General features: G+C 43.7%; 1 protein-coding gene across 2 annotated transcripts in view; it reads left to right on the top strand.

The window, feature by feature from the left end:
* Positions 1 to 22,016, top strand: part of SEC31B (SEC31 homolog B, COPII component) — a 186,995-nt gene that overhangs the window by 49,606 nt on the left and 115,373 nt on the right. For both annotated transcript variants that reach the window (XM_089677220.1, XM_089677218.1), the window contains exons 3-10: positions 4,996 to 5,119; positions 7,297 to 7,483; positions 8,500 to 8,595; positions 9,922 to 10,062; positions 10,799 to 10,941; positions 11,115 to 11,214; positions 14,526 to 14,687; positions 21,596 to 21,748. In XM_089677220.1, coding sequence (XP_089533346.1) covers positions 4,996 to 5,119; positions 7,297 to 7,483; positions 8,500 to 8,595; positions 9,922 to 10,062; positions 10,799 to 10,941; positions 11,115 to 11,214; positions 14,526 to 14,687; positions 21,596 to 21,748 — 1,106 coding nt within the window. The remainder of the gene's footprint in view (positions 1 to 4,995; positions 5,120 to 7,296; positions 7,484 to 8,499; positions 8,596 to 9,921; positions 10,063 to 10,798; positions 10,942 to 11,114; positions 11,215 to 14,525; positions 14,688 to 21,595; positions 21,749 to 22,016) is intronic.

Below are 22,016 nucleotides of genomic sequence, written 5' to 3'. Positions count from 1 at the left end.
AGTCTGTTCCTTTTCTTCGTCTTTATGTCCAGCATCCTCGAAAAGGATTGCTCGCAAAGATATGTTGTAACAAACGGTATGAAAATCTCCAGAGCTTTCTTAGCAATAACAGGGTACCTCACCATTTGTTGACACCAAAACGTTGAGAGCGTTGTTGATCGGAAGAGTTGATGTTGAACCTGGCTCTGCTGAAGTTCAATGATTTCATCGAGGTATTCATCATTGACATCTGTTGTCTCAACACTAAACGTGAACGGCTGTCTCACCCATGCTGGATATGACTCTCTTGTAGGGAAGTGTTAGAAGCTTTCCTTAACCTAATACCTAATATCTTCTTATTAACAGTACTAACATAAGTATGAATGAGTTGGATCTTAATAGAATAATTGAGTTATTATATTTATATTTGTTCTAGATTGGGAAAAGTAAGGAATTAGACTTCATAGTCTGTGAATATACATATGAGAACATATATCTTGGGTTTTTCCTTTACATTCAAGCCACATATGAGAGTAATTAGCTATACCTTCCCCCATCCTCCCCCATCTATGTAAGAGATAAAGTTACACTCAGACTTTGAGAAAAGTAGACTGGAAGGTTTGTTATATATATACACATCTGTTGGTGTCAATTATCTTAGTGGGACTACAAGAGAATACCAACCCACTTTTAGGTTGGTGGGGGCTGGATTACTCTTAAGAGTAGAACAAAGGTTTGAGTCTGTCTCATATTGCTGGAAGCCTTGAGAGACACACACACACATACACACATATACATATATACAATCTTATTATCAAGAACTTAACTATACTTTTTGGACATTATTTAAACATTCTGTATGCCAATATTTTATTTCTAATTTTATGCAACGTTATTATTAAATCATTTTTTTTTGAGTTTTATACAAGCAGTGGAAGGACTTTCTATCTAAACATTTCTCATCAATACAAGTTAATAAAATATCGAGACAATACGATATTTTACAGGAAGTATCCGTCGAGAGACTTTGCAAGCTCATCTAAGTGCATGGCAATTGCTTGCTTCAGTTCGGGTACAGAAATGCCTCCGATTCCAGATACATCTTCGATCTTACTTACACAGTCGTCTAGCAGGGGAAAGTTTGCGAAGTTATCGTTCTCTATTCGTCGTTTCCATAACGGTAGCTTTTTTTGAAAAGCCTTCAGGTTTTCTTCCGCTTCGATGATGTTGACTCCACCGCCCTGCATCTGTTGATTGAGATGATTGAGAGCTGCGAAGATATCAGTCATGTACGCTAAAATGAGAATGAACTCAGAATTTTTGAAGTAATCTGCATGACAATGTTGGTGCTCTTGCAAAAACAGGGCTAATTCCACACGTACGGCAAAAACACGATTCAGCACCTGTCCCCGGGATAACCACCGAACGTTGAACTGGTACAAAAGCACCTCGAATTCAGATCCCATTTCTTTACACAGCTCCCCGAAGATGCGGTGCCTCAGAGCACTATTTCGCACATAGTTCACGCATTCCACTACAATTTTTAATACTTCTGCCAGTTTTGGAGGCAAGGTTTTTGTTGCCAACGCATGCCTGTGCAGAATACAATGCGTAAAAATGATGTGTGGTGCATCGGCTTTCACTAGCGAACCAAAACCAGACTTTCTTCCCAGAATGGCTGGAGCTCCATCCGAACAAACTGCAGAAACCATATCCCACGAAAGATTGTTGTCCTTGAAGAAGTCATCCACAAGTTTCTTCACATCGGCTGCCTTAGTTGTTGTTGTAAGAGGCTTACAAAATAAAAAATCTTCCTTTTATCATGTCGGCTTTCACATAGCGCACGAATACTGCAAGCTGGCTTAGATTGGAAACGTCTGTGGTCTCGTCGAGTTGAAGGCTAAATTTTGCCGGGCTTGAAATCAGATCTGCAACTACTTGAGCCAAGATGTCCTTGCTCATGTCCTCTATTCTGTCGCTGATGGTGTCATTTGAAAGAGGAATTTGGGATAACTTAACTTCAGCCGCTTTTCCCAGCATGATATTTGCCATCTCAATACAGCTGGTTTTATGACTGTTTCACCAATGGTGTGTGGCTGGCCCTGCTTTGCGATCAGGTAAGCAACTTCGTACGATGCTATGAGGATCGGTTTGTTGATGGGTACAAAGCCGAGAACAGGCAGACTAGCCTTTTCATCGAATCTGGCTCTCCTCACCTTGAATTCAGCGAGCGTTGTGTTCTTGTATTTTCCATCTCCATGCTGCTTAAGGAAGTGTTCTTTTAGTTTTGCCGGTGCAGTTAGGACGCTGATTCCCATCACGTTCCGTTATACATGTGAATCCATATTGTACATATTCGTCTGACCACTTTCTTTTTTTGCTCGACATAGTTAGTATGAAGGGATTAAAATATTAAGAAAGAAATCACGTACCATCACGACAGTTACGATTCGACTACTGGGCGCACCAAATTCCCTGCAGCACAGATAGGCCAAGCGATGTTGCGTGACCACCTGCAGCCAATGATGGACAAGCGGGGCGTGTCATCACGAATCATATGAGTCGGGTGTGGGTCTTCACCTCCGCTGAACACTGACTGACTCACCGAACCCCTGGGGTTCGATCGAACCCAGGTTAAGAACCACTGTTATAGAGTCTACAAACTGGGATATACAGTATATCTGAAGGTTGATCAGTTGAGGCCCTAAAATGCCAGACGCCAGTATGGTGTATGATGGTGATCAGCACGCTGGTATGGGGTATGGCAGAGTTCAGGACACTGGTATGGGGTATGGCCGTGTTTTTGTGAGCATTGGGACAGGTGACAGGGACTGGCTGCATTTTATATTTACATTTCACTGGGGCAGTGATCAGGGACACTGGGGTGGCTGGCACTGCAGTATGTGAGGTGTATATGCAGCCTGACAGGCTGCTGCATCAGTTCTCTCTGCTCTCACAAGCAGAGAGGACCATCTTTACTTTCACTTCCCATTGTTAACTACGTGATTGCTGTGATTGGGCACAGCATTCACATGGTAAAACACCGTGTAACCACCCGGAAACCCAGGTCCTGAAAGATGAGGGGTATCTCTGACTTGGTTGTCCCCACCTTAGTAAGAGCCAGAAAATACACCACCTGCAAGATCTACCATCGCACATAGAAGGCTTACCTTGCCTAGTACGAGGGCAGACCACTAAATCCCAGGGAGTATTTTGTTCATATTTTGACCTGGTCTTGACCGGTGTCTGACCGTTAGGGGACAAGTTTCTGCCTTATCTATTCTCTTCCACAAACCTCTTGCTTTTGAATCTTTTGAGTAAAAAATAAAAATTAAAAAATCCCCAATTCGACCACCAGTGCCACCTTTGCATCTCAACTTTGTGCTCTTTGTACTTCAGAAATGCCTCTAGTTAATTGGAGATATCCAATTGGAGACTACTTATTTCCAGAGTCTATGCCCTTAAAGAAAAGGTTCCTATCATTAGGTTTTCCTATCATAGCGCATTCAACCAGGTCTGTTGATGTTTCTTGGGCTTTCTGGCATCAGACATCTGTATCTCAGGTTTGCAAGGCTGCCACCTGGTCCTCTATTCACACGCTTTCCAGACCTCAGCTGATTCGAGCTTCAGCTGCAGGGTGCTATAAGCTGTCATTGAGTATTTTTGGTTTTTTTAACCCTTTTTTTTTTTTTTTTTTTGCAGGCCTGTTGGCAATTCTGTTTATCTTGTTGTCTGTTGTTTATTCTGTTTATCTTGTTCCCCCCAACTGCAGAAGCATGCAGTTGGGGGGCACTTGCAGAGTGGCCCTATTTTGAATGTGTTACGATTAGCAGGTGGTAGCCCCCACCAAAAGCAACGGGGTTTAATTGCTGCTGCTTCATGTGTACAGCTTTGGCTGCTGCCTCAACAGCTGAAGGGGGGTTGGAGGTGGTAAAACTGCGATTCAAGTGCAGGGTTTTACAACCCCCCCAGCTTTACGTGTGCATGAACTGTAAAGGTGCCTCTGCTGAATGCAACTATGCTGCGCCTCTGAAAAGTGGTCCAAGTCTGTTTGACAGGTGGTGAGGAGGCGGTACATTGACTCCTCATCACCTAATTTAAACACATGATTGCCGTGCAATTCACGTGATTTCGACACTGTAGTACAGCAGTTAGAGGTGTGAGGAGGCGACATTGTGCCCGGTGATCATTTGACTTCTCCCATGTTGTTCAGATCTCCACTTTTTAGGGTTGCCTACCCCTGCTTTTTACTAGTCTGTAAATTCCTAATTTTGTGAGTACAGTACAGGACACAGGCCCCTTCACGTTTCTTCTGTGGGTACACAAAGTGGGTGTGGTTATATGACCTTGTACTAGGGGTGGCCCTAGCAAATCCTTTTTTTTTTTTTTTTTTTTTTTAACCCTTGTACAAATGCATTTGGCACATTGCAGATGGACATCTCCAAGGCTTGTGTTTTGAATTCATCTTAAAGTAGAAGTAGGTCTAGAGCTTTGTTCTGCACTCCTGTGACCCCTATTCAATCGAAACCAGGCTAAAGTCCCCTGTCGGCTGACATCACTCAGCTGGTCCAGACTTTGGAGAGAGATTCCGACTTTAATGTCAGGATCCATCCTGGACTGGCAACTGGCTCGGCCTCTCAACGTGCTGCTGAGAGACTGAGCCCAGCTACTCCCACCCCCTCCACAGTCTAGCCTTCCAGTGATCACTGGAGGGGCAGAGCAGAGAGTCCGTGACTGACAAGTTGCCTGTTCTCTTTTCATTGAAAACCAACTGAATGACTGGTACTCTTTGCTCATGCAGTTCTCTGTGTAGGGGTGGTGGGGGACAGGTGTAGCAATTCCCCTTTTTTCTTTTTTTTTTTCTTCACCTTGAAAGGTCTTTTAATTCTTGTTGTAGGACCTTAGGAAAGCTGTAAGGTGAATTTTCCGTGTTTTAGAGATTTTAATGTTCTAATAATTCTATTTAGTTTGTCAACTGGCAAATTAGAATATTGTATGGGTGCTTTTTTTTTCTAGGTACATCTGCGCAGCAGCTAGATGCTTCATTCAACACCAATGCAGCTCTAGAGATCTTTGAGGTGGACTTTGGAGATCCTTTTCCTGACCTGAAACTAAAAGGTGTCTACCTGGCATCCAGCAGGTATGAGGTATAAATTCTAGCAAGTTTTTCCCGGAGAAAGCTTTCTGTATCACATTAAAGGTTTTTGGATGTTTTTATAATAGTGAACAGACATGATACAATTGAAGTTATAAGTTGCAATATATTTTATTTCTGTCTCATGGACAAATAACGTGTTGTGAACCCTTGGGAGTTTTCTTGTGTGCTGCCATCATGTGAAAAAGTTTTTTTTTGCTTTGCTTCGCAGCCGCTGCCAAAATGATATCCCCTATTGAAGTGACTGGTGTTCCACAACTGCGCGCAATGCATGCGGTTGCAGTGCTATTGAGTTGAAGGGGTTAAAGCAGGTGGTATGAAGACAATATGCCTTCTCTCTGCCTGTAAAATGCTTTCTGAGGAGTGATCGGAACGCTGAATTGCTCTTCAGAGGGCAAAGCACATTTTTTTTTTCCTTACATTTTTATTAATTTTCTTACATTTTTTTTTTAACAGTTGACACTCCTGAGTGATTGCAAGCTGTCCAGACCTTGAAGCACCCCACAAATTAAATTTCTTCCATCAAACTCCCTAGTTGGGAGGTGATTTTGTTTATGTGCAGTTTTTTGTTTTTCCAAACAGGGCTGTGTACATTCATTAAAATGTTTACAAACCCTGTATTGTATTGAAGTTACATAAAAACATAGCATAAGCATAAAATGAAGCAGTACTCCCAGCTTTAAAAAGTTTAAAACTAAGTGTGTTTCTCCATCTCCTTTTCTGTTGCAGCCATCATTAAAGCAGGACTCCTGCACCCCTGGTCAGTGTGTGCTTGTACCTCGTATGGGCAAGCAGATACACTCTGATGAGAAGAATCCGTGAACTGCCACAGCGCTCAACAGCACCATGGTAGCTCATTGAGAACTACAAGCCGACTGCCGCAAAGGCTCTCAGAACTTGTAGTTTTTCCATTCATAGAATACTGTGAATGAGTGATGCAGCCTGGCAGGTGAAGCCCCATATGGCCAAGTTTTTGCAAAAAATTGTGACAGCTAGTGGAGGGCTAATATGAGAGGTAAACTTATCCTTTAAGACAGGGCTTGACAAATTTGCTTTGAATCTAGGAGCCAGGAGACTATTATTTTTTTTTAATTTTTTTTTTTAGCGTGGGTTGTCGGCTTCTGGGCCAAGGCAAGCAATTTGTGAGGTGCAGAATGCAGGACATGGGGTTCAGGGGAAGAGTACAGTGTGCAGAATGCAGAACATGGGGTGCAGAACGCAAGTTCAGGGTGCAGAATGCAAGACATGGGGTGCAGGTCACCGCTGGAGAAGGGTGCAGGAGATGGGTGCTGGGTGCAGAATGCAGGGCATGGGGTGCAGGGCAAAGCAGGACATGGGCTGCAGGAGAAGGGTGCAGGAAAATGGGTATAGGACAGTAATGCAATCCCCCACTCCCCCTTTGTTGTCCTGCATGTTCTGTGTATCCTCCCCCACAGTGTCTGAGCGCAGACTGGATACAGGCAGCAGCTTGTGTGCATAAAGCAACATGTCCCTCCCTGGCTGGCTGCTTTGCGGGATTGCCCTGTCAACTACTGTAAGGACACTATAGTTCCTTTTCTCATCACCTTGTGGAGTTCTCTGTGGCACCTTTTTTGAGATTTGGTCACGCTCTTTCCTATCTGTTCTGCCAGATGGCTCTGCAGGGGCACGGGCAGCAGTGGGTGGAGGCAGGAGCCGATACTGACAGTAATGTGGCCACGGAAAGGAGAATCAGAAAGATGGCAGCGGGAGCTCAGTGAGTCCTCTCATGCCGTGCTTGTCCACTTTCCTGACATCCATCCCCGCCCCACCCCCCGGCCCAGTCCGCCCCTGACTTCACAGGTTGGGTGCTGCAGCTACTGCCTCCTTTGCCTCCTTCCCCTCCGCTTCCCTCAACCCCTCAACAGGCCCTGCTGCAAGCGACATTTCTGTCTGAATAATGTGTCTGGGTTTCAGACGGACACATTATTCAGACCAACAGTGAATGGGCTGACAAAAGCCAAGGTGCCAGGATGCAATTTCTAGTCGCCATGGCGATCTGGCACCTGGGATTTGTCGAGCCCTGCTTTAAGATTTATTAAATAATTTAGTTTGAAGACAACCCATAAGTCATTTTAATGTAGGTTTATACTTGTGAAATGGTTTTTGCTTTGATTTCAGACTTGTGTCATTAAATGTTTCAGGTTTCATAAAATAATCTGGGGCAGTTTTGAACCTGGCTCTTCTGGAGTTATTGTAGGTGGAGGAGACAATGGAGAGATAACGCTGTATAGCGCTTCACAGATTTTGGCATCTGGAAAAGAACCAGTCATTGGAAAGAGTGGCAAGCATACAGGTCCTGTTCGTGCGCTGGATCTTAATACATTTCAGGTATTACAGTTTACAACTTTGTTACAATGCAAATCTATTAAAGTGGAACTTCACTCTCTCAATCAACATTGGCTGTTTTTATTCCTTTTCCTGCTATCATGCGTACATAGATAGGAAGGTATAATATATATATTTTTTTACATTTCTTCAGTTACTGTCTGGTTTCTAGGCCTAAGCAAATGATGTCACACATCCAGGTGTCTTCTTCAGTAGAGGTTTTCTCAGCTAAGCACTAGGGATGGACCGAAATTTCTGTGGCCAAAATGTTTCAGCCAGAAGCACCCCTTCTGGCCTTTGGCCAAAATGGAAAAAAAAAAGATATAGGTGCCGAAAAAAATACTGCCACTCGCCGCTGCCGCCACTCGGTAGTAATCAGCCTTACCTTAGAAATCATCGATCCCGGCGCTGGGCATGGAGATGAGTGAAGGAAATATGGCTGCCACTCATCTCTATGTCCTTGAAGGTCCGGAGCGATGTCACTTACCGTTCTGGCCATTTTTTTATTTGTTTATTTTTTTTAAAGCGCTAGATCGGTGCTTTTTTGATCCAGTGCTTTACATTGTAGCGGAGAGATGTGGGGTCTTATAGGAAATGTTATATTTTTCTTTAATTTTTAAAGGACAGCCAAACTCGAGGACAAAATGTAAATTCCAGCTGACTTGTCCTTGCAGGGTTTTTTTGTTTTTTAAGGCAAGTAAAGTATATACCTCTAGTTCTTGCCTGAAATGCCAAGTCCTTTGCATTTCAATTGCGCTGAACTGGAAGTTTTTATCTTCCTTTTGTAAACAATCTCCCCACTTCACATGAAATTAATAATGTTAAATTGATGCTTTATTATATTTTAGTAGATAATTGTCTGGGCATTATTTAGTTCCAAGTCTTTCTTATACTTTTGTCTGCAACGAGAAAGAATTGTTTATATTGTTTAGCTACATTAAATCTGAATCACAATTTATTTATCCCAAAGAAAGCAGTTCTGCTCATATTTTTGTAACTATTATGTTTATCTTTTGCAGAGTAATCTCTTGGCTTCTGGCGCCAATGATTCGGAGGTTTTCATATGGGACCTCAATAATTTCAGTGTGCCAATGACTCCAGGAGCAAAATCCCAGGTAAACAGCTGAGTAGATGAGCATATAGGGGAGAAAATCTCTATTAAGTTAAGAGAATATAGGGTATCCTCGGGAAGCCACTAATAAGATTAGCGAATATAGGGAAGAAAAGTCCCAGGTATGAAGAGACCTAGATGACAGAGAATATAGAAGCTTAAGAAAATATTTTCTAGAGCAGAGATTTTCAACAAATGTTGCAAGTACCCTGCTAAATCAATTTATCACACCAGCAATAAGTTTTTTTTTTTTTGTTTTTTTTAAGAGGTACATTCTTTAATGGAGATGAACACTGTTTTATGGAGTATAAATGATAATGCAGCTTGAAGCACCCATGTCTCCAATGCTATTCCAGGTATATTGGGTTCTTGCCCACAAGTGCATCCTCATGCAATAAAGGAAGAACAATAGGAAGCACATAGATGATATCACTGAGATAAAAATCAACTTTATTGCGGTCAACAAACACACTGCGAAGTCCCACCTTAAGGCAGACCATAGACAATGTGATTGCCATAGACAACCCGTGGTTGCAGAAAAGAAAAGCACTCGATTCCTCTATCCACACAGTCATTGTTGATCAGGCAATCCCTCCCGTGGAACTTTTGTGTTCTACAAGCGGGGGTTGTGGAGCCCGTCCTTGCTGGGGGAACACAGTGATTATTGCCAGCTGCTACAGCTATGGCGACAAACTTCAGTACCCTATATTTTCTATAGGTGACGCTTTTAAAGCCCCTTCTAGGTCATCAGTAATAGTGTACGGAGGAGGTCTGGTGGTAGAATGATTGCTCTCATTCTGGCGTGCAGCGATATGTAATGTGTATCGCAATCGACGTTTCCATTTGTAGGCACCCCAGCGTGTGCTTTTACGTTTGTGCATATATATGGGGGGGTGTTATGTGCTTGAGTGTAAAAACATTTTTTTTTTTTTCTATCACATAGGGGACAATGTTTGGCACTGTGTGGAAGCAATCCGGTGACAGAGACTGTTTCCACCTGACAGATGAGCCCTGCTGCTTGCCCACATCAGGGCTAAAGGCAAAAAAACCCCTAACTGCCCGGTGCCCGATACTACATGTTCCGGGCATCGGGCGAAAGGAATTCAACATTCCTGTATCTGCATTATTAGTGTTGGTTTAGACTAATGCTGGCTTTGTTTTTTGCCCACTAAGTTTTTATGCAGAGTGAGGTGATCCTTTTTTTTTTTTTTTCTCTCCAGCAGCACTGTTCAGATCAGAACATTGTGTGGCTAGGATTGTGGAAAGCATGTGGGATAGCCTATTTTTTTACTCAGCATGTAGTGAATCCTGTATTTCCTTATACTTTCAGCCTGTTGAAGATATCAGTGCTGTATCATGGAATCAACAAGTTCAGCACATCTTATCCTCTTCTCATCCCAGTGGTAAAGCAGTGGTGTGGGATCTCCGCAAAAATGAGCCTGTAATTAAAGTCAGTGACCACAGCAACAGAGTGAGTACATGATGTACCTAATTTCCACAACAGCTTTAGCACATGAACAAGTTCAGTTTTTTAAAGCATTAAACCACACTCAGATGCATTGTTCCTATAGAGTCACACTGCTAGGTTTTTGACCCATAATGCGTGTTTGTTCTCTGATATGGGAATATTTTGCTCTTTGGTGTAATGGCTGCACTTGCAGATCACTTCCAGAAGTATGGACACCATCAAATATGTTAAAAGTTGCTAGCACAGAGGCTTTTGCCTCCAGTCTTAATTTTATTTAGAATATATGTATTTGCTTCCAGATTTTTTTACAAGTCTGTATATAATTTTAAAATGGAAGTTTAGTCAAAACCTAACTGCTAAACCTACTTTCAACCAAATTCTAAGCCTAATATGTCTAACCCTGTAAAGAAAAGATATAAATTTATACTTGCCTATTCTGAAGCTGGTCCGGTCCCATGCTGAGCTGTCAGTGGCTCCTTCTGTGTAGAGTAGAGGCAACTGAGCTGTCAGTGGTGGCTTCTGTGTAGAGCAAAGGCAGCTGAGAACAGATGCAACATAGTAAGTCTCTGAGTGACGTTATCTCCCAGGCATTTTCCAGCCGTTGTCTGCTTTTTCTCTCCACATAGAAGCCGCCTCTGGAGACCGGACCAGAGCTTTAGAATAGGTAAGCATAGTGATTTCTTTTTTCCTTTACAGTTCCTCTGACATGGTTTTGTTTCCCTCATTGTTTTGTTTTTAGATGCACTGCTCAGGAATGTTGTGGCACCCCGAGATTGCTACGCAGCTTGTTCTGTCTTCAGAAGATGACCGTCTGCCAGTGATTCAGTTGTGGGATCTACGGTTTGCGAGTTCCCCATTGAAAATGCTGGAAAATCATACAAGGTAGAGATTCCAGGTGAACCACAAGGGTGTGACACCTTTCAGCTTAATAAATTATTTAAGCAGAATTTAGTATATACTGCCAGTATTGAGTGGGCTTAGCTTTTATTTTTTCGAATTTTATAGAGTTACGTTAAAGAACAATTTCAATTAAAGCAACATTTTCTTGTTTCCAGGGGTGTTCTGTCGATATCGTGGAGCAAAGAAGACCCAGAATTACTTCTCAGTAGTTCTAAAGATAATCGTATACTGTGTTGGAATCCAAGCACAAGTGAGGTATATCTGTATTTTCCAAATTACATTGCCATATTCTCTATTCTCTGCTATTTGATATACTTTAAACACAATTTGATCACAATATACAATCTTAATTGTTTTAAAAACCCACTTGGTCCCTCCCAACCTGGCCTAAAGCTCACCACACACATTACAATCTGCCTGTACAGTATCCTTTAGATCTACCAACAATTATGCAGCATAAGGGCCTGCCTTACTAGATATTAATTGGATTGGCATAGTTAGGTTGTTGTATTAACTACCTCCCGTCCGGCCGTTGTATATAAACGGGCTGACGGCAGTGCAGGGTCGGGTGGCCATTTATAAATGGCCTCCCCACACTCTGCTTGTGCGCGCTCCCTGTGAGCGTGCTCCCTGTGAGCGCGCAGCACCGCGATCTGGTGCCCACTGTGTCCTCCGGACACAGTGGAACTCCGATCATCAGACAGGACCTCTGTACGAGGTCCCGATCATGTGATCGCTGATTGGCCAATCAGTGATCACATGCAAAGTAGTAAGCAAGATGTCACTTGTGACATCATTGCTTACTACGTGTGAAATCCGTGAATGATCAGAGGTCACATGGCACAAGGCTATTCACAACAGCCTTGTACTATGTGACAAGCTGTGACCAATCACAGCTCACTCAGTAGCTGCATTCTCAATGGCTGCATGAAAACAGCTAGAGAGAAGGAGAAATGATTGCTTTTACATCCTTTATGGGTATAAAAGCAATCCGTGTAGAAAAAAAAAAAATGTTCATCACCCCCCCACAAGTAGTACAGTGTCACCATGGTGACACTGTACTGCTAGGGTGACAGTATGTAAAAAAATATAAAAAAAGTAAAAAAAAAAAATTTTAAATTATAATTTTGGTTATAAACTAATTTGCGGGTTTTTTTTTACTAAAAATATAACAGAATAAATTTTGGCCAAGATTTATGATGAAATACTATTTATTTGCAAAATTTTATAAGAAAAACACTTTTTTTTCAAAATTTTTGGACATTTTAATTTACATAGCAAAAAAAATAAAAATCCCAGTGGTGAATAAATACCACCAAAATAAAGCTTTATCTGTCTCAAAAAAATGCTAAAAAATTCATGTGGGTACAGTGTTGCATGACCGTGCAATTGTCATTCAAAGTGTGATAGTACTGAAAGCTGAAAATTGGCCTGGACAGGAAGGGGGTAAAAGTGTCCAGACTGGAAGTGGTTGAATAGTTTGTTTAAATCTAAAGGACTTTTTATAAAGGTTGTATAGTTAAACTATAGCATGTATGGGGATCTCAAAGTGGAACTAACACACAGAATGAATGGTCACCCCCTTGTCCCTTTTCTACAACACCATTGTGAAAACTCCGGCACATATGCACTGCCGGCAACTACCAGGTATCTGGGACGTGGCAAAGGCAGGAGACGGATTTTAACCTATATGCACAAATGCTGCCATCTTTTGACAGAATGCCACTATCACATATTATGAGTTAAATACAAGTACTCATAAAAACAGGGCTTCACTCTTTAAATCTGTAACCGTATACTAATACGAATAGCTATAAGCCAGAACAATAAATACATCTGAAATTTGGATTATCAGTAATTGATGTAATATCCACCACATAAATTCTTTTCAAAAAAGTTTCTATGGCAGAACTTCAATTCAAGTTATTCCACTTCAACACCACAATGTGTCCTATGAGACAATTTCCCTGTCAAATAACACACTCACTGCACCAAGGTGTTAGGCAAAACATTAATTATTCGCCTTGATCCCACAATCTCCTCCACAAAGAATATGATCCAATCATTCTGACTCAAAAAATAAAAAGCACAAACGAACCACATAGCGTAATTCTGTCTTAATGCTTTATTCAATTACCAACCTCCATAAAATAACATTCACATTGGGATAAAAGCATATCAAATGACAGTAAAACAATTTCACCACATCACATATGGTCATAGTCTGACGCGTTTCGTCATCACGTCTTCCTCACTGACGTATTTTTAGTACGTTCACCGGATGTGATGTCGACACTCTGCCCCAAGGTGGTGCAGTAGGCTGTACACGGGTTGCGGTGAGACGCTAGTTGGCCATTCCATGTGGTGAAATTTGCTTTGCTGTCATTTGATGTGCTTACTATTTTATTCTAATGTGAGTGTTATTTTATGGGGGTTGATAATTGAATAAAGCTTTTACGCAGAATTACGTTATGTGGTTCGTTTTGTGCTTTCTGTTTGAGTCGGAAGGATTGGAGCATATTCTTTGTAGAGGAAATTGCTGGATTAAGGGGAGGATTAATGTTTTGCCTAACTAACACCTTGTTCCGGTGAGTGTGGTATTTGATGGGGAGAGTGTCTCACAGGAAACACGGCGGTGTTGGAGTGGAACAACTTGAATTGAAGTTCTGTCATAGAGACTTTTTTTTTTTTGTTTAAAGGATTTATGTGGTGGACTCTCCTTTATGCACTTTACTACCCTTGATGGAGGATATTATTTCAATTTCTGTTAAGCCCAATTTCAGATGTAGTTATTGTTATGGTTTATAGCTATTGTTATCAGTATACTGTTAAAGCTTTAATGGGTGAAATGCTGTTTTGTAAGTACTTGTATTTGACTCATAATTTTGTGATATTTGATTGTTTTATTTAAAACAACAGCTCACAAGGATTACCAGTCCAGAAGTTTGTTATTCACCAGTGCAAAAGCACGTAGTTTTTTTACTCATAGATTGCCACTATACTGTCCAGTGGTGTCTGTGTCATGAGCAGAAATCCAGCATGCATGCGCAGATGCACGGCACAGTTGCAGCTTAGTAACATACTGCCTCCTGGGGTAGCTGTGACTTAACAATTTGAGGAGTCAGTGGTGCCTGGCCTAGGCTGGTAAACAAAAAGACCTGAAAAGTAAAAATCTGAATAATTTTTCCTAACTATTTGTGGGAGAGGTAGTAATGAAATAAAAAAAAAAAAAAGTTAATAAAATGAATTTAGTTCCACTTTATGTGCATCGAATGGACACACTGTTGTTTTTTGTGGACCTGTCCCATGTGCGTAGACAATGGAAACGTGTAGTTTATTCAAACTATTATAGCTGCAACTCCATCCTAGCCCAGGGTGTACCTAATCAGCGTGCCTGTAAACTCTTACAATTACATTTATTTGCTCCCTTTTGGCTTAAATTGATACCACTACATGTTTTGTTATATCTGATAAGAGCAAAAAATATGCTGTGAATATATGAAGTGTTGCCTTCAGGTTACAGAATTATTTTCTATGGATTTACCTCATTTCACTTTACATTTCAGGTAGTTTATGAGCTGCCAGTGAAAAACCAGTGGTGCTTTGATGTTGAGTGGTGCCCACGGAATCCATCAGTGTTTTCTGCAGCTTCGTTTGATGGGTGGATCAGCGTGTACTCTGTCATGGGTGGAAGCTTGGAAGCTCAGCACCAGAGCCAAGCTGATAGGGTATGTCTTGTCATTAACAATAAAATACAGTGATAGATATGTTTTTTTAAATCAATAGAATTCAAGCTGTAGTGCATTTTAGTATTTTTGATTGACCAAGGGTGGAGAAAACCCAAAAGCCAGGTAGTCAACCCATAATAAAAAAAATCTTACAGCTGCCTTGCCCAATGTTCTCGGCCATGTACTATTTTCACTTTCCTCTCTCCTTGCCCACTATGAAATCTGATAGTCACACTCTTGGGCTGTATTTCATTGCCTTTATAAAACTGTACATAAAATCAATTTTACCACTGGCATCGAGGTATATTACAACTTTCATTAACAATGCACTTCCACTGACAGGCTGAATTGAGCAGATGAAATACTTATACAGTGCTCACAACACCTCTAAGTAAAGGGCTGAGCAGCTAGCCTAATATTTGGGTATTACACACATACAGGTGACACAGATGACTGTGAATGAGTGACACAGCCATTTGGGCGGAGCTCCGTACGGCCATGTTTTTTAAAATTTGACAGCGAGGGGGGAGCGGGTGCCGGTCTGATCATAACATATTACACCCTGAATATGGGTGTAACATGTTGCGAAAGGTGAACTTATCCTTTAGGTTTTGTAGAGCTCAATTGTGAAATCTTTCACCTTTCCATTGTGCACAGAAAAGATTATTAAAAGCTTACCAGAATACCATGACCCTTTGCATATACGTGGTTATGATAAGCATGTGTACATTTCTCGGGACTGCTTTGCTCCTCCACAAGATAGATAATATATTTTTGAAAGACAAATAAACCCACCATAGTGTTAAATCCTTTAAAAACACTTATACTAAACAAGAAAATGCACTGACATTAAAAGTGGTGTCAGCCCTTTAGACATATTCTGGCCAGCATAGACACAGAGCGAATGGCATGCAGGATTACATCACTATGTAAGGCAACACCCCTATGCATTTCATCAGCTGACTTCAGGGGACCTGAACACTGCAGCTCTTAAAGTGAGACAGCAGGGCTTTACCCTCATGAGGTAAAAGATCAGGCTTGATTGCCACCCTGAGATGCAGACAGTAACTCACCAAATAGTTGGACCCCGGGGAACCAGAGGTCAATGCTTATTATAATGGACACCCAGGTCATCTCCAAATAGTGTCATGCATAACACTTCCAACTGTGCCATCAAAATGTACAGTACATATAAATGCTAGTCTTTCCATGTAAGATTGTAGATCTAGATGTAGAGATAAACACCGATCAGCCATATCTTTATGACCACCAACCTAATATTGAGTAGGGTCCCCCTTTTGTCGCAAAACAGTCTTGACCTTTCGGGGCATGGATGTTACTAGAACTCTGAAGGTACAGTGTACTGTGGTGTCTAGCACCAAGCCGTCAGTAGCTGATCCTTTACTTCCTGTAAGTTGCAAGGTGGCTCTCCATGGATCGGACTTGTTTTTCTAGCACATCCCACAGATGCTAGATTGTATTGAGATCTGGAGAATTTGGGGACCAAGTCAATACTCCAAGCTTGTGTTCCTCAAACCATTATTGAACCATTTTTGCAGTGTAGCAGGGCACATTATCCTGTTGAAAGAGGCCACTGCCATTGGGGAATACCATTTCCGTGAAGGGGTTACTTGGTCAGCAACAATGTTTAGATCCAATGTTTACCAGCAGAACATTGCCAAAGCATCAAACTTCCTCTGCTGGCTTTCCTTCTTCCCATACTGCAACCTGGTGCCATTTCTTCCCCTGGTAAATGATGCACACGCACACCCGGCTGTCCACATGCCATTAAAGAAACATAATTAATCAAACCAAGACACCTTCTTCAATTGCTCTGTGGTCCAGTTCTGATGCTCATTTGCCCATTGTAGGCGCTTTTGGCTGTGGAAACCGGTCAGTATGGGCACCGTGACCGATCTGCAGCTACGCAGTCCCATACACAAACTGCAGTACAATTTTTTTCTGCTGTGAATACAGCAAGCTTAGGGACAACATGTTTACTCGCTGCCTAATATATCTCACCAGCTTTCATATGCCATGGTAACAAGATAATCCATATTAACTTAAGCTGCCAATGGTCATAAAGTTATGGCGTGTGTGTCTTTTTTCCAATGCTTCTTTTTACTTTGTTCTTTAGACCAGCCTACATAATTTATTAAGTAAAAATTTATACATTTATTTGCTACAGTGTAAAATATATGATTAAAAATGGTATCTAGGTATGGACCTTGATGGTGGTGCAGTTAGTTTGGGAAAGTTGCTGTGATTCTATTTAAGAAAATGTGTGAAATTCTGAAAAGGAGTTTCTAATAAAATATCTTTGTAATTTTAATAGTATTTTAACCACTTCCTCGCTGCCCTGTAGCAGAACTACTACTACAGGACGTGTGTTTGTGTTTGTGTGTGCATATACGTGATTTCGCATTTCCGGGTAGGGGGCGTACGTTGCCCTACCCGTGCTGCCATTGGTGGCTACAGCTGTCGATCACCGGGTCTCTGCCGGAGATTCCCCGATGGCACCCGGGGATCACTGAGGAACACTGACAGGGGAGAGGTCTGTATGTGAACAACACAATTCTCTCCCCTGTCAGCACCATTGCTTTGCATAGCAGGACAATACAAAGCAGCATGCTTACATAGTAAAACACACATAGTGAGACACATAGTCCCTCTGCTCCTCCCAAACATTTGTATATTGTGCCCTCACTGCTTCCCTCACCCATTTATGGCACCCACCACCTCCTCCTATTACTCCACTCTCCCACTGACCCCAACACCTCCACTAGTAGTTTCTCACGCTCCTGCACATCCCGCTCCCATGCCACCTTTCTCACCCTTCTCCTCCTCATAACCGCGGGGGACATCTCCCCGAATCCTGGCCCTCCACCACCTCCCTCACCCGCACAAAACCCTCCCACCTCCACGTCCTGCCACAACCCCCGCAACTTAGTATCTGTCCCCCTGCTCCCTAAAATCTCCCCCCCGTTTTCATGTGCACTCCTGAACGCCCGATCGGTGTGCAACAAGCTTACCGCCATCCACGACCTCTTTGTTTCCCGCTCCCTCAACCTCCTGGCGATTACGGAAACCTGGATCCAGCCCACTGACTCTACCTCCCCTGCTGCACTCTCCTACGGCGGTCTCACCTGGACCCACTCACCCAGGCCCAACGGTCGTAAAGGTGGTGGGGTTGGCCTGCTCCTATCACCGCTGAGCACCTTCCGAGTCCTCCCAAACCCCCCCTCCCTATCCTTCTCCTCCTTCGAGGCCCACTGCGTCCGACTATTCTCCCCAACCCCCCTGAAGATTGCTGTGATATACCGGCCTCCTGGATCCATACCCCGCTTCCTGGAAGACTTCTCCTCCTGGCTACCCTTCTTCCTCTCCTCTGAGCTACCCACTATCATCCTTGGGGATTTCAACATCCCTGTCAACCTCGACAACCCGGACACAGCCCGTCTCCTCCACTTAACCTCCTCCTTTGCACTTGCACAGTGCATACAATCCACCACCCACTCCGACGGTAATATCCTTGATCTTGTCTTCTCCAACCGCTGCGCTCCCCACAACCTCACTAACACCCCCTTCCCTCTCTCTGACCACAACCTGATCACCTTCTCTATCTCCTCATCCTCCAACGCCTACCCCTCCAAATGTCACACTACTACCAGCCGTAACCTCCGCAACCTTAACCCTGCCTCCCTCCACTCCGCAGTTGATCAACTCCATGACAGCATCCTCCCCCTGTCCTGCCCCGACTTGGCTATGACCGCCTACAACAATGCGCTGTCAACAGCCCTTGACTCACTAGCGCCTTTAACCACACGCAACATCAGACCCCGACCGCTCCAGCCCTGGCAGACTGATCACACCAAAACCCTCAAACGACACAGTCGTGCCCTGGAGCGACTATGGCGCAAAACCAAATCCCAACAAGCCTTCACCCGATACAAATCTGCCTTCCACACCTACACCTCCTTCCTCCATACTGCCAAACAAGCCTACTTCCTGACCCTCATCAAGGCCCTCTCCTCCAATCCTCGCCGACTCTTCTCCACCTTCAACTCTCTACTCTCGCCACCCCCACCTCCACCCAGCACCTCACTCACTGCCCTTGAGATTGCCAATCACTTCAAAAACAAGATTGACACAATTCGCAAGGACATTGCCGCAACTCACACGCCTTCTCAACCCGTCCCCTCTCACACAGCTACCCCCTCATCCCCCCTCCCCCTCGACATAACCCACAGGGACTTCGTCGCTGCTCAAACTCCCTCCAACCCCCTTCCCCCTCACTCAGCTACCCCCTCTACACCCCTCTCCCACGGCCCCACCACTGCTCTGACCTCCTCTCCCACCCCACCCTACATTCCTCATACTGAAGCTCCCCCAACACTCCGCACCTTTGACCTTACTACCATCGAAGAAGTCTCCAAGATCCTCTCTGATGCCCGCCTCACCACCTGCCCCCTTGACCCTATCCCCACACAACTCCTACAACCTCCCTCCCCCTCCATCCTACGCTCCCTCACCCACATCTTCAATCTCTCCCTCTCCTCCGGCACTTTCCCTTCCCCTCTGAAACATGCACACATCACCCCCATACTTAAAAAGCCCTCCCTGGACCCCAATGACCCGAACAACCTCAGACCCATCTCCCTGCTCCCATTTACATCTAAACTCCTCGAGCGCCTAGTCTACGCCCGCCTATGCTCTCACCTCAACGACAACAACCTCCTCGATCCCCTACAGTCCGGCTTCCGTCCCCTACACTCCACCGAAACTGCCTTACTCAAACTCTCCAACGACCTGCTAACCGCCAAAGCTAATGGCCACTATTCAGTGCTCCTACTCCTTGACCTCTCTGCGGCCTTTGACACAGTCGACCACCCCCTCCTCCTCAAAAAACTACACTCCCTCGGCCTCAGAGATTCTGCTCTCTCCTGGCTCTCATCCTACCTGTCACAACGCTCTTTCAGCGTTACCTATAATGCCACCACCTCCCTCTCACTCCCCCTCTCTGTTGGGGTCCCCCAAGGCTCTGTCCTCGGGCCCCTTCTCTTCTCCATCTACACCTCCTCCCTTGGCCAACTCATACACTCTCACGGCTTCAACTACCACCTCTATGCCGACGACACACAAATCTATCTCTCAACCCCCCACCTCACCCCCTCGGTCTCCGCCCGAATCACACACCTGTTGAGCGACATATCAGACTGGATGTCGCTCCACTTCCTTAAACTGAACCTCTCCAAAACCGAGTTTCTTGTCTTCCCTCCAGCCCGGACACCACCCCCCATTGACTTCTCCATCATGTCCAACAACGCCACCATCAAACCCGCCCCGCAGGCCAGAGTACTTGGTGTCATTTTGGACTCCAACCTATCCTTCCAGCCCCAAGTCCACTCTTTAACAAACTCATGCAGACTCCACCTCCGCAACATCGCCAAAATCCGCACGTTCCTAACTCCAGAAACCACTAAACAGCTCATCCACTCCCTCATCATATCGCGACTCGACTACTGCAACTCCCTCCTCACTGGCCTGCCTCGCCGCTGGCTATCCCCGCTTCAGTCCATCCTGAATACGGCTGCCAGACTCATTCACCTTTCCAACCGCTCCGTTTCCGCCACCCCCCTCTGCCAATCCCTCCACTGGCTTCCGATTGCGCAACGGATCAAATTCAAAATCCTAACACTGACGTACAAAGCTGTCCACCATACTGCCCCGAACTACATCACTGACCTAATATCCAAGTACCGCCCAGCACGCACACTCCGCTCCTCACAAGACCTCCTTCTCTCTAGTTCCCTGGTCTCCTCCTCCCATGCCCGCCTCCAGGACTTCTCCAGGGTGTCACCCATCCTCTGGAACTCCCTGCCCCAACCCATCAGATTATCACCTACTCTCCTCTCCTTTAGGCGCACCCTGAAAACCCATCTCTTCAGGGAAGCCTACCCCGCCCCCTGCTAACTTGCCGACCTCCTCCACTCTTCCTACCACTCCATCCCCCACAGCTATCTCCTCCTGTGCCACCATCCCCTCCCTCCTAGATTGTAAGCTTGAAAGAGCAGGGCCCTCGATCCCCTCATGTTTTGCATTGTATTGGTATTGTTCTGTCACATGTTCTGTCCCCCTTTGTAATGTACAGCGCTGAGCGAACTATTGGCGCTTTATAAATACTGAATAATAATAATAATAATAATAGTGAAACCGCACACAGTTAACCCTTTGATTGCCCCAGATGTTAACCCCTTCCTGTCAAGTGTCATTAGTACAGTGTCAGTGCTTTTTATTAGCACTGATCACTGTATTAGTGTCACTGGGGAAGTCAGTGGCAGTTAGTTCCCCCCCCCCCCAGTGTCCGAATGCCCACTGCAGTCCCGCTATAAGACGCTGATCGCCGCCATTAATAGTATAAAATTTTTTTTTTTAAATTACAGTATATATACTGTCATATGTAGACGCCATAACTTTTAGTAAACCAATTAATTTACAAGTATTTGGATTTTCTATAAATTCTTTATTGGATATGTTTTATAGCAAATAGTCAAAAAAATTGTGACTTTTTTTTTTTTTTTTTCAAAATTGTCAAGCTTTTTTTTTTATAGTGCAAAAATTAAAAAACGCAGAGGAAATCAAATACCACTGAAAGAAAGCTCCATTTGTGGGGAAAAAAGGGACATACATTTCATTTGGGTGCAGTGTTGCATGACCACGCAATTGTCAGTTTCAGAGACGCAGCGCCGTATCACAAAAAATGGCCTGGGTCAGGAAGGGGGTAAATCCTCTGGAGGGCAAGTGGTTAATGGGTTCTAGATAATTTGCAACACATGTATTTCTGCTGTATTAAGCATTTGTAGTTCTTGCTTTTATGATGTACAACTTGTATGTGACTTGTGTTTCAGATTTCTTCGTCCTTTAACAATTTAGATCCTTTTGGGACAGGACAACCTCTACCTCCTCTACAAATGCCACAACAGGCCACACAGACCACAATAATTCCACCTCTAAAGAAGCCACCCCGCTGGATCCGAAGACCTGTTGGGGTGTCCTTTGCGGTAAGCCATCCACATTACACAACTTGAGGAAAGAAACGCTTGTTAATTAGCCTTAGTATCAGTACTATATTTCCAGCAGAAAGATCTAGTGATAGTAGTCTATTCTTCTGTGGTTGCTTGCCCATAAAATGTAACCTTTCAACCCTAACAGTAGCTCCTTGTGTCTTCAAATGGTTTATTTTCAATAATGACCATGCATATCTTATTTTTTTGTATTTCTCCTAACTTATTTATTGTTTTTTTTTTTTTTATAAAACTATAGAATGTG

Source organism: Staurois parvus, unplaced genomic scaffold, assembly GCF_062004578.1.
Source record: "Staurois parvus isolate SC_StPar_1 unplaced genomic scaffold, SC_StPar_1.0 ptg000182l, whole genome shotgun sequence".
Taxonomy (NCBI): Eukaryota; Metazoa; Chordata; class Amphibia; order Anura; family Ranidae; genus Staurois; species Staurois parvus.
Note: the sequence above shows the minus strand (reverse complement) of the source record. Positions and strands in the feature narration are given on the sequence as shown.